The 13594-nt window shown below is 39.4% G+C and overlaps 1 protein-coding gene across 1 annotated transcript in view; it reads left to right on the top strand.

The window, feature by feature from the left end:
* hspa12a (heat shock protein 12A) overlaps positions 1-10709 on the top strand; it is a 42575-nt gene extending 31866 nt beyond the window's left edge. The window contains 6 exon segments of the mRNA XM_018678901.2: positions 2767-2853; positions 4301-4405; positions 4501-4759; positions 6693-6796; positions 8343-8512; positions 8514-10709. Of these exon segments, the coding sequence (XP_018534417.1) occupies positions 2767-2853; positions 4301-4405; positions 4501-4759; positions 6693-6796; positions 8343-8512; positions 8514-8975 (1187 nt within the window). The 3' untranslated portion in view covers positions 8976-10709.
* Positions 10710-13594: the final 2885 nt, after the last annotated feature.

The raw sequence follows: 13594 nt of genomic DNA, 5'->3' as shown, positions 1-13594 counted from the left end.
ATAGTTCTATAATGGTTCTAAAAATAGTTCTAACAATTAGGAAGCCAACGACATAACTTTAATATTGATTAACTAACATGTCTTAAATCAATGATGATGATTACTGCTAAGTCCTCTCAGTGGTTCTCAGACCTTCAGAAAGTACTACCTCTAGACTTTTTGGGAAACAGATACCATGGTCTGTTCCTAAAATATCAAATAATGTTTCTAAAATAGTTCCTGGGCCTTTGGGCTGATAGAAAGCATTTGTTCCCTTCCCTGTCATCTCTCCACTGGCTCTAAGCTTGTCAGAGAATAGACATGTAAGTTTTATTGTATGTTTTTACTGGACACCTTGTTACATCTCTGACCTCTTGCACCTTCACATTTTCTCCTAGTCTCTCAGGTCATCATAGCAGATGATTTTGGCTCAGGGCTTTAAGACTGAGAGGGAAGAACACATGCATCACTTGTGTGATGGATATTTTCAGATCTGTCTCTTTCTCCTTTGATGAATTTGCTGTTGGTTTTGTCTGGTTTTATAGCTATTTAGTTGTTTAGTTTTCGCATTTTTGCCTTCCCAGCACCTTACTCAGTAACTTCACTATATTTTATCATATTAATTTGAAACTTTCACTTTAGAATTTTACACAGCAGAACAATATAATCAACACAATGTTTCTGCTGCTTATGACTCATATAACAAGAATAACACATCTTTTTCTGATATGTTAAATGACAGTTTAATACTGGTGATGTGGGCTGGTTGAGCTATGTGTCCTAGCTGTACTTAAGACTGCCGTTAAGTACTGTATGCTGTAGATATTCACTGTTCCCAGGGGATGAATTCTAATGACTTGGTGACCACTGACCTCTCTTATACCACCACCATCAGAATAAAATGTACACATGTACGCCAGCTTGTTAGTGGTTATGGTTTTGCTTGAAGACATGAGATGAAGGCAGACACTACCTTTTCATGTTCCTCTTCCAGCTACAGGCCATGGATGTCTTTAAAACACACAGCATATTATTAGTTTACCTTGCAGACATGGTTTAGCTGCACACTGATTGGAAGATGTATAGCTTTAGGCTTGGTACAAAGCATGAGGGCAGCCTGTAGGACAGACAGAGATGTTAGAACGTAATTTTTCCTGTAAGACTGAGTGAGAAAGAATCTTATTGGACATATTCTCAGTGTAAGTATGACCTGAGTTGAGTGCCATACTTGATAAAAAAAATCTATTTTTACTTTTAGCTATTTTCTTACAACCCTTGAATATCAGGCAACACAACACAGCATCCTGATCCCAAGGTTAGCACAGTTTCCTCTGTGGTATTCCTTTACTCTGAGCTGTGTGAGGTTTATGTTAACTGCTACTGTGTAAGAATGCCAATCAAAGTCCCTAAGTCCATATTTAATAATATATCAGAGCACATAATGAGAATTTTTCCAGATCAAGTTTTTAGGAACACAATAGGAACAGTCACCTTTTCTTTTTTACTTTCCTATAAAGGTCATTCCCACTGTCACATCCTCTGCCTAATATATTTCACTGCAAATAACTCTTCCTGTCTCCTGTGAGATAATCATTTCCTGGCTGTATTCTCTTTTTTTTACTATGTATATTCATTTCATTGTGATAGATATACAGTGATCTAAGTTTTTATTCAAATTTTACCAAACTGAAACTCAACAGGATATTTTGTAGTAAAACCTCTCCACTGAATCCCACTCTTGTGAAAACTGTCTTGGGAGGTAAATGTCTCTTTATATGACGTTGTTGGAATGTTAGCCTGACGTAATGCTAACTGTAGACCTCTCTCATGCCCTCTGCATGCTAGTTGGAGAGCTGTCCTTCCTCCTTTGTATTATTTCCTCTGTGTGGGAGGAAATGTCCTCTGACATGTACTTCTGCCAGGTCTTCCTGCTATTAGCCAGTCAACCCCAGGTCACATGGCTTCACTGCGTTACTACAGGTTAGATAGCCTGGAGTAGTAGACTTTGGTTGTAAAAACATTAGGAATTTTTGTAGCAATTTGAAGGTAGTTTTAGATTAAAAAAAAAAAAAAGAAAGAAAGAAAGAAACAACTGCACTGCAGAAACATATTTACTTGTGAAATAGATATTTTTTCTGCTTTAAGCTGAAATCGAGGTGAAACTGCCTCTGTTTATTTTCTTTCCCGTGAATGTAGAATGATGAAACTCCTTGGTTGATGAATTGATGTGGACTTTGGATCACTTACAGTGCAGATAGTTACTTTTGTTTATCTTATTTTTCTTATTTTTCTTTTGGATAGGTTCTTGTCATGCTGCCTTCTTGGCATGGTTTTCTTTGGAAAGTCAGATGCATTATTTCACTGAGTTTGATAAAATGTTCATGTGTAGAGCAGTGGCACATGCCAGAGTCCTGATGAAGTCTTGATGTTCTGTTTAGCGTTTTAAACCCGTCTCTTTCACTGCATGTTCACACTGTGAGCAACACGATGGGTGTATTGTCCCAAAGGCCTTGACTGCATCTGTACAGTGGTACATACTCCACACATTCATGTGTTCAACAGGCAAATGAGCAATTTTTTACTCATTTAAATTTAACTACTCTTCAAGGTTGAATAATTTTGAGTAGAATTCTGTAAGAGTCCGACTTGCTCACAGTGCGGATACATGTGCAACTAAGCCTGCTGCTTGCCTTATACACCACTGTACATGAGCCACACAGCTTCACACAGCAGAGCTTCACGCCTTCATCACTCTCACCAGAACATTCTTTCTCTGTTAACAACCAGCCAAGGAGCATGTTCGGCGCAACCGGCAGAGCCGCACCTTTTTGGTGGAAAATGTCATAGGGGAGCTTTGGTCGGAGCTGGAAGAAGGTAGAGTCTTTATCTTCTTTTACTCATGTGTTATGATTTCCTTTTCCTCTTCAGAGGGTAACCGCTCTTGCTGTTTCTTATGCTTCCATCTGTCATATTAGGTACTAGCTTTAGATATTGGATGCTGGTAGACACAGAGCATGTTGTTTTTTTGGAAAAGAGTAGAAGAGTATCAAACTAGAGATTAAAAAATAATTAACATTTACAGAAAGGCATCAGTGATTGTAAACAGCCTGTATATTAGTATTTTTTCATCATGTTTTTCATATTTTATTTCATTGATGATAACCTTTTTTGTAGTTCCACATAGCTAAAATTTAATATACAGTTACATGCATGTCTCTACCTCCCTCTTCTTACGTTAACTTCTAAAGTCTGTGATGGAAAACCATGGTTTATTACAACTTGGGTTTTGTTTGTGTGTCACTGGTTTGGTCAGATATGTTGACATTGTACTCACTGAAGTAACTGCAGAGATCTGGGAACATGGCAACATCACTAAGAAATCAGACAAGTAAAGAAACACCAACAGACAGATGATCTGAAACAAACTCAGCTGTAAAATCATGACCCAAGCTGTTTTAAAGATCCATCACAGTTTGCAGGCTGATGCCCTGTTTCAACTTCGACTTACTGTACAACAGTAGCTGTGTGCACACAGTTCTGTTTTGCAATGAGGAATTATAAGCAGCTTTTCAGGCGAGCTCAATTTCAGGCTGACCTCAGATAAAATGGTTTAGATAATCTGGATAACCAACCTGTCTGATCGCCTAGAGATGTCATCATTATATGTCAGAGTACAGTGTTCATAACTGATCAAAACGATGGCCAGAGTCAAGGTGCAAGAGTCAAGGTAATTAAACCTAAATGAGTTTTTAGTGCCTTAACATATGAAATGTACAAATAAACTGAATGAGTCAATGACTTGGTTTGTACTGAATGTTACCCCACTGAGGAGACAAACTTAAAGTCCAGCTGAGTGTCCTGTACTCTTCTTATTTTTCCCTGAAAGAAAGAATTTCTATTTTATATTTTTGGTTTTCAACACTGCCCTCTGTGACATGTAGCCATAAAGAAATACTTACTTGAATGTATTTCAGTGTGTGAATCATCGGATGCACAAACTGTCATCTGCTGTCCATCAGTTTGTCTTTTCCAACCCTGAGTCCCACTATTTACCTCATCCAGTTTCTCTTCTTTCATCACATCACCAATGGGCTGCTGACACTACAGCCACAGTTCATGGTTTAAGAAGCTGAAGAGTCACGTCCAGCCTCCCTTGCGAATGTAAAAGCAGCAGAGTTGTGGTAGATAAGAGGCATCGGATGCATGTTAAGAGCAGTGAGTTCTGTCAGGAAGGATGCTGTTAGATAAGTTGCACTTTACGTGCCTTGTATCTGAGCTGACTGCACACACTATGTCCCATTTGTCTGTATTTTCTGTGCAGGTGACCGTTATGTAGTGGTGGACTGTGGTGGAGGAACAGTGGACCTGACTGTTCATCAGATCCGTCTTCCAGAGGGTCATCTAAAGGAGCTCTACAAGGCCTCAGGTAAAAGGATTTATAGCACAGCATTTGTGCTTTTGTGCACATAATCTTAGCTTGTTTCATTGTGATTCTCAATCACAGTCCCTTCTTTTCCCCAGGTGGCCCCTATGGCTCTATCGGGATTGACTATGAATTTGAGAAGCTGCTGTGTAAGATCTTTGGCCAGGATTTCATCGACCAATTTAAGATCAAGAGGCCGGCTGCCTGGGTGGACCTGATGATTGCATTTGAGTCTCGGAAAAGAGCGGCTGCCCCTGACAGAACCAACCCCCTCAATATTAACCTGCCTTTCTCCTTCATTGACTACTACAAGAAGTTCAGGGGCCACAGTGTGGAACATGCCCTACGCAAAAGCAAGTGAGTACATCCTGAAAAACAGGGACCAAACCCTGAAATGTCATGTCGGAGTGAGTGTCTGTTTGACCCTAGATTGGTGTGAAATATAGAGGGTAGATTTTATTTTTATTTCAACATTCAGCTCTGTTGTCTGATCATAAAGAAGACGTGCAGCAGTAATTAGCTGTGAAAAAGAATATGAAAAGAGCAGGAGCACCTCACAGTACATTAATATGGACACATTTTTACTTTTGCCATATAGTTCAGTACTTAAGGAAATTCGCTTCTTTGATTTTTTCTGAGAGTGACATTAGAAAATGGATATCTGACCAATATGTGTGAAGTGGTGCTGGAGTCTGGTCGTGGTTAGCTTAGCTTAGCAATAAAGACCAGAAGCAAGGGGAAACAGCTGCCCAGTCTGTCTGAAGTCCAAAAATATACCTATCAACACATCTAAAGTTCACTTACAGTATGAATACACTGTATCACATGTGTTCAATCTGTACACAAACAGAAGCATGGTTAATTAGCTGTAGTGCACAACACTCTTCAGTAGGTTCCATATTGTGATGTAACATACAGCCTTTGTTGTTTAAGTAGCAAAACAACCTTCAACCAAATTTCCTCAGTGATCTATTGAGCTTTTTCCTGCTGAATTTCATTCATCTGCTGTAGCAAAAATACATTTTCTCTGTAGGTATCAACAGTATAAACTTTCATCTCAGTGGTCTGCACTTCCACTGATTTTATGGATCCTATAATCCAGGACCTGAGCGTGCAAGTCTCTAATTGCACACCAAGGGCCAGACATGTAACAAATACAATGTATTGACCAGAAAAGGCTGTTTGTACATTCATGCATCCCTTACATCATATAACAAGTGAGGCTGAGAAGCAATTTTAAAACATGACCTGAGGAGGACCAGAGTCACTAGTCATTGTGAAACACAGCATTAGATCTCAGTGGCAGACAGAGGAGATATTAGAGTAATAAAGAGACTGACTCCTGGCACCACCAAGGAGTCTAGGTTTTTAATGGCCCTGTTTCATGTCTGTTTGGATTTTCATAATCCCGCAGTGAATGACATTAAAGAATATGTTTATGGCTGAAATTGGAGCCCTCAGTGACCTCTGAGCTCCTCTGACGCCTAACTAGATGTACTCAGTCTGTCTCAGTCTGCTGGAAAGCCTTGGGTGGGGCCAGCATTAAAACTATCACACACTTATGTGGACATTACACAGTGACATGTGCACATACTTAAATGAATCACACACAGGATCATGGCACATGGATACAATGGATTCTTTTGGGGGTGATGATATAGCATCAGACATAAAGTGATGTGCTTATTGGCCTCAAGAGAAAAGACTGAGGGAAACAGCCTCGATGACACTGCTCCAAACAGAGCGTGGACTGTCACTGGTCCCTGCTCCTGGTTTTCAAGCTGGGAAACACAGTTCAGTGGCTTATTAGAAAATATTCCAATAAAGTGTTCCAAGCACTATGGTCAGTACATTAATACATGCAGTTTAGAGAAGAGACTGGCTCATCAACTCAGTTGAAATAAGACGTATAAGGTAGTTAAACCTGCAGATAGCAGTAGTCATAGTCATTGATATAGTTTCACTTTCAGTGGTATAGTGAAAGTTCATTTCATTTAAAATCATTTTTTGTTTAATATGCATTCTGGCAAAATCTCATCCTGTTCTGATATATATTGATATTTAAATGTATTCTCATTAATATTGTAATTTTTAATTTTGATTTGATTTGATTTGATTTTGATTTCTGCAACCCTAACTGCAGATGAGCTTAGTTGAATGGAACTGAATATACTAAATATATAACATATTGCCTTTCCTCTCCTCTCCTCTCCTCTCCTCCCCTCTCCTCTCTTCTCCTCTCCTCTCCTCCCCTCTCCTCTCCTCTCTTCTCCTCTCCTCTGCTGTCTAGTGTGGATTTTGTTAAATGGTCGTCTCAGGGGATGCTGAGGATGAGTCCAGATGCTATGAATTCCCTCTTCAAGCCCACCATAGATCACATCATCCAACATCTCAGTAAGCTACACTGATAACTTCAACACTTTAGCACACACTCTCTCACCTTTGTGGTCAAACAAGCCTTGTAGCTGCAAATTAAACAGTGTTTATCACACTGACATCAGTAAAATGGACTGTTAAACAACACTCAGGAGACTGTATACTGTAGCTACACTCTTAATTTGTGCAAGTAACTAATGCAAACTATACTATACTAATACTACACTACATATTATACACTGTAGACCAGATGTGACTGTTGTCAGTCTTATTTGAGCTCAGTTGAAAACAGTCTGAGGAATGTGTTTTTGTTGGGAGAGGGTTGGTCTCCTCCTAAAACCAGCTAACCTACATAATTCATAGTTTCCCCAACCAGTGGAAATGAGGTCACATTACTTGAGCATGGATTGGTCTGCTGGGATTCTGATTGGTCTGCTCACATTGTAAAACATGTTTGTGACTTGTTTGACTTTTCTTTATGAGAACGGTAAATGACAAACAGACAAAATGTTTCCTAATTAAAGAAATTCTGACTGAAGTGTGAATATAGATGAAGCCATTTGTTTGTAATGTCTGTCATACAAAGTACACTGAGTGTCAATGAGTGCCTTTAACTATAACCCACTGAGTTCTAGCACTTAAACCTCTAACCTTACAGTGCAGACCTACACCCATACATAAAATAAAATCCACAGACAGATACAGAGCACCAGTGTTTAACCACCAGAGTCAGATATGACAAGAAATATAGTGAATGTCTCTATTTGTTGTTCACAATAGGAGTAACATAGCAGAATTTACACGTGCAAGTTACATGTGCCATACAGATCCTGTGTTTATATTGTTTTATGATTGATACAGCAGCTGCCCCAGTAATATGCAAGGAGAAGTAATTTATCTAGAAATTATGCTAAGATCACATAACAGCCTGCACCTTTCCACTGGTGCAACAATTCTAGAATTAAAAAGGTAAAACATGCTTGAACAGTTCTAAACTTGTATTGAACTTAAATAAACTCACAACTCATACTGAATTATTTTTGAGAGTGTCAACATGGATCTGTTTTTCTCGTCATTATTGTTAGTAGTACCTGACAGAAACACAACCTGTCCGATGATCAGTTATGTCCGTCATGTAACCTGGTTTCTCTGAGTGACCTTAAGGGCATGTTAACACATTTTACAGCACTGTTACACTTAAAACTTACATCAGGGCAAGTCTTTGATGGCTGTGGCTCAGGAATCAGAGCAAGTCATCCACTGATTACAGGCTTCTCTTGTCCATGTGTTTGTGAGCACTACACTGAACTCAGTGTTGCTCCTGATAAGCACTCAAGCACTGTGTATGATGAGCCATCAGTGTGTGAATGTGAGGCAAAGTGGAAAGCACTTTAGCTAAAAGTGCTATCTAAATGCAAATATTTACCATTTATCTATGAACAACAACAAAAAGTTTTAAAAAATCACTAAGGAGATCATTCACTCATCATCTGTATATGCACCCCACTCCCTCTAAGATTTTGCTACACTTACATTTGTTTTGTTCATCATTTTTCTCCTCCAGCTGAGCTCTTCGACAAGCCAGAGGTGAGCGACATTAAGTTCCTGTTCTTAGTGGGAGGCTTCGCTGAGTCACCCCTGCTTCAGCAAGCTGTCCAGAACATGCTCCAGGGTCGTAGCCGCATCATCATCCCCCATGACGTTGGCCTCACCATCCTGAAAGGTGCTGTTCTGTTTCGGCCTCGACCCCAGTGTCATTAAAGTTCGCCGCTCCCCCCTCACGTACGGTGTGGGTGTCCTCAATCGCTTCGTGGAGGGAAAGCACCCGCCAGAGAAGCTGCTGGTGAAGGATGGCACTCGATGGTGCACTGATGTTTTTGACACCTTCATTGCGGCCGACCAGTCTGTGGCGCTGGGGGAGATGGTAAAACGGAGCTACACGCCGGCCAAGCCTTCCCAGCAAGTTATTGTTATCCACATCTACTGCTCCGAGAAGGACAGCGTGGGGTTCATCAGCGAGCACGGTGTCAGGAAGTGTGGAACACTTCGTTTGGATGTGAGTGGAACGGAAAGCACAGCACCACGCCGTGAGATCCAGACGCTCATGCAGTTTGGAGACACAGAGATACGAGCCATGGCAGTGGATGTGTCCACTGGACGCACTGTCAAAGCTAGCATTGACTTCCTAAGCCATTAAGTAGGCCATGAGAGAGCTAATATAACAGAAATGTTGAAGGAATCAAAATAGAAACATAAACAACATACACACATACATACACAAGCAAAGGTGCACATACTCAATAAGCTGGGGATATTTACTGGAAAGTACTAATGATTAATAATGGATCTCAAGGATCACTCACTCTCATTGTAAGCGTGGCCGGTAGAAAGTTTGAATGAAAATGCTAAAATTCTGCTTAAACTGGGGCTGAAATTCAACTGTAGAATCTGTGTTATGACAAGGAAAAGTATGTTATAGGTCCATCACTTCACTCCATCCCAGTAGTTTATTTGCTGACAAGCTCCATGGTGTTCACACGTTCATAACAAACCCATATACCCTATGCTGAAGGCTACAGCTTTGTTGAGTCAAGTTTAAGAGCTTGTGATGCTTGATCACTTCTCAGCCATAATGTAATAAAGAACATCTTGTCAGATCTTGTCTCCATGCAGTTCAGAGGAAGGGCTTTCAAGGCCAGAAAAAACATGTCATACAGTAATATTCCAACGATGATAGATACACATTCAGAATACATTTTTACATACTTCTTCATGCTTTCTTTAATGCTCCAGCAAAGCATTATATTTCTAGACTGATGCTGATTCATGCTGTCTGGTTGCTCCACACGGTGTATGTGCTCCATAAAACTTTGTGTGATAAACGTATAAAAAGGTCATAATGATGTGCCATTTAACTTTGATTGAAGGTCTGTTCATGTCATCTAAAAATGAAATCAGCTCCATTTTGCAGCAGTTCAAAGGACCATTCAAGTGGTTTTGCATGATTCAGCCCTTTTAACATAGTGTAAACCATTAATATGTCACACTGCTGCCAACTGTTTTCCCCAGCATAGCATTTTATTTTAGAGTGATTGACTACATTCCACAAAGTCCTTAGTAATAGTAACCCTCCGTAGTGAACATAAGTCAGCCTAGTTTTTTTTGCCAGTTGACTGTGGGGCATTTTTGGCCACTAGTGGGCAGTAAAACAAGATGTAAACATCAACATATTATCACCTAATAAAGTTATCATGTGAGCAAACAATCCAAATTTCCAAATCAAGAGACGTGGAGCGATAGTAGCATTCATTTGAAGTTCATTTTGAAGACCAATGTTGACTTTCCTTTTACCTCTGGTTTGGTCTCCACCAACTCCTAAGAAAAATACCTGGCTCTTTAGTTGCCACATGTTCCACTGTGTTCACCAGCTATTCTATAATTATGCCTGTCTGCTGTTTGGTGCTGGATAGGTTGTGTACAGTGGGTTTATCAGAGCTTTTAAAATTTCAATAGGCCAATCATGCAAAGCTGCCAGTATGGTCCTTCAAGATCCACACATTCCAAGAATGTAGAGCGTGCTGCAAGCTCAATCTGACAAGTACAGCTATCCAATGCGCTTAATTGTTGCCTTTATTCATTTATGCTTCTGATAACTAGATGTGGACCTGGCCACTTGAATATTTTGACGCCAGGTGTGATTCCAGTCGAAACAGTGAAATATGTTTATTTCTGTAAATACAGTATTTAAATATTGTACAGATTTTTAGCATTGTTTCTGCAGCTTTAGAGCCAAGAGTGTGTGTGTGTGTGTGTGTGTGTATGCATGCTTTCACATGGACATCTCTCAACACATTTTTTCTCACCAGCCATAGCATGAGAGGCCGAGGCAGGTTTGATTGCCTTGTTGATTCTTTTTTTTTTTTTTTTTTTTTTTTTTTGCAAACACAAAAGAAACTTGAATACCTCCGTCCTTAAAACAGCATTTCAATGAGTGTGTCTGCTGTTAGTTAGTTGTGAATTGATAACATTATCTGAATGTGTCCAGTCCCCTTTCCATCCACCCTGCAGTACTAGTTCTGTTGGAATTTCATAACGATTTACAGTATTACATATTCAATGACAAAATATTCAGACCATTTGTGTCTACCCTACTGCTAAGAAACTGAGCTGTTGAATTTATCAGATATGGATGTTTCTTTGTTAGAACTGAGGCTTTGTCAGCAATAATCATACAAGTAAAAAGCCACATTTCCAGATGGCTATGAAAGGTTGAAGTTTTAAATTCTTAATCAAAAGTGTGCCTAGTATGAATAAAATGTGATGTCAAGATTCACCCATCCCATCAGACATACAGTGCAGTCCTTCACTCCCAACAATATATTTAACTTTATATATGTGTGACGTAATCACTGCACATCACACTGTGAACTCATTGAAGGCCATTGCCACATCTAAATGTTCAGTTCATCTGTTCATCTGTTCATCTAACATCCTCGTCAAAGAACTTCATAGGTTGAGTTTAAGGGGCATTACTCTGAGTTATCTCTTATCTTAACCCACCTCTGCTGGTGGCCAGGAGAAACTGCCACAAAACACAAAACTGGTAGAAAAAACCTCTTTGTCTACATCCAAGCTTGGGGATATAGTGGCTACATCCTGCAGTGGTCCCTTTGGTTGTGGCTAGTTTTGCCCATGGCAAAATGCACTGTTGGTGTTTCTCATTCAGCGGAGAAGGGTTATATAAAGGCTGTGACAGTTAATATGATAGCTTCCCCCTCTTTCCTCTGCAGGGTTTTGTTCTTTCAAAGGTCAACAGAATGGTTTGCCAGTATCACTGGTGAAAATGAATGTGTGAAGGTCTCAGTATGCTTCAGAGTAACTTCAATAGGTCACTGCCTCCAAAAACTCTGTCTGAGAACTGTCTTAATGCAATGCAATAATTTGTACTTTCAGTGGACAGTCCCCAAAGTCCCCAATGGTGTGACCAAAGTAGATGCAACACACTATTGTTGTGTAAAGTGGTCATGATTGTCATATTGTCTGTTCTGGAAAGTTACAAAAGTTGCTCTTAGAGCACTGCCTAAATGTACTTGGCCTCCATGAAGTGAATCCACCATTTGCGCCGACTCCATTTAAACTAAATAGATACCGTTCCAAAGTTTTGCTCTTAAAAATGCTGGTGTGACTGGGGCCCTTACACTTACGTCAGCTCGTTAGCTTGCATCGAAGTTTAATTTAATTTGTATGGAATGATGTGCTTCCTTCCTGTTTTAACAGTTACAGATGGACACATCTAGTTCACTGCTTACACTTGACCATGTGTCATCATATCCTAACACAACTCAAGAATATATATGGTGTTTACACTTTACACAAGTCTCTAGGCTAGCTAAGAACATCCCATGAAGAGGCATATACCATAACATACGATAAATATGCATATCACCATGATAAATACTGGAGGAGCAATGGACCTTTTCTTGGTCATTGGCTTGTTTGGCTCAAGAAAGAGGCCAAGTAATCAATGAGTCTTTGGTATTGATCAACAACTCCTACAGATATATTAGTAATTATGTGCTATAGTGTTTTTGGAGATGTTAATTATAACCACTTTAAAAAGCCATTTTCTCAGAGTCTTTATTTGAACTGTGAATCAAAGCTGGTCTCGCTCAGTGTCATTGTACAAAGTTGCACAAGCTTCAGTGCCCTCTGCTGTTTTAGGCACTCTTTCTGCAATGCACGTTTCGCATGTGTCACATAGGAATGACTAAACAACAAGCTGATTGCTATTACTAGTACACAAAATCAAGGTTTACGATGATGATTATGATGATGATGATGATGATGATGGTGGTGTTTTCTGGAAGAATCTGTGTCCTCAGCCTTGTCACAGTGTTGGAGGCTGGTTTAGCTGTGTGTAACACCCTGCTGCTTTCTGAGCTCATGTAGTTAATGTTAATAATCATAACTGATGGCAGCTCATAACTACCACAGCAGGGCAACACTTCATATACTTTACTGATAACTAACCTAATAACCTTTTACTCGTACACATCTCTGTACTCACCTAGGGTGGATATCAAGTGGAAGGATTTAATAACACCATGGTTTGTTGTTTCCTTGATTAGATAATTACAATGTATTTTGTGCAACCTTGAGTATTATATGATGCACAGGACACTGTTATGTAGCAGCTTTATACTTGATATAATTATATGAAGACATGTTTAGCTGACATTAGCTTGTATTCTCAGCGCGTGATGCAGCATTTGACATTTTGGCTGAGATGTCAAATTTCTGGTCCATAGTCTGAGGTCAGTAGTTCAGTGGATGTGATCTGAGGTAGCAGTCTAACCAGCTTGCATCATTTACAAGTATTTACTTAACACTATGTAGAAAAAAATAATAGAAAACAGGAAAAAAAAAAATCACTGCTAAAATGATGGAGCTTATAGTTAGGACCCTCTCAGCCACTCTGAAACGCAACACAATGTACACATTTAGCTCTTTATTGATGTTGATGCAAAGCAGTTTTGGTTATTTTTCTTATCTTGAGTTACTTAAAGGTCTTGTTCTCTTGGAATTTTCACACAGTAATGGCTGCTTTTTTTTTTTTTTTTTTTTTTTTTTGATCAGTGCCAGGTATTCACTGTCAGACTTTCACCAATAAAATGTATGTGTATGTCAAAGAACATTCTTTTGTGTGGTGTTTTTGCTAATTCTCTGCTGAGTTAATCTGGGTCTTTACTTTGACTTTGAAAGTCAAAGATCCATAACAAGAATTTTACAAATACTGTGGTCATGACTCCAAATCCT

This window comes from Lates calcarifer, linkage group LG16_LG22 (assembly GCF_001640805.2).
Source record: "Lates calcarifer isolate ASB-BC8 linkage group LG16_LG22, TLL_Latcal_v3, whole genome shotgun sequence".
In the NCBI taxonomy this organism is placed as follows: Eukaryota; Metazoa; Chordata; class Actinopteri; family Centropomidae; genus Lates; species Lates calcarifer.
The sequence above is the reverse complement of the archived record's forward strand: the minus strand, read 5'-3'. Positions and strand labels throughout refer to the sequence as shown.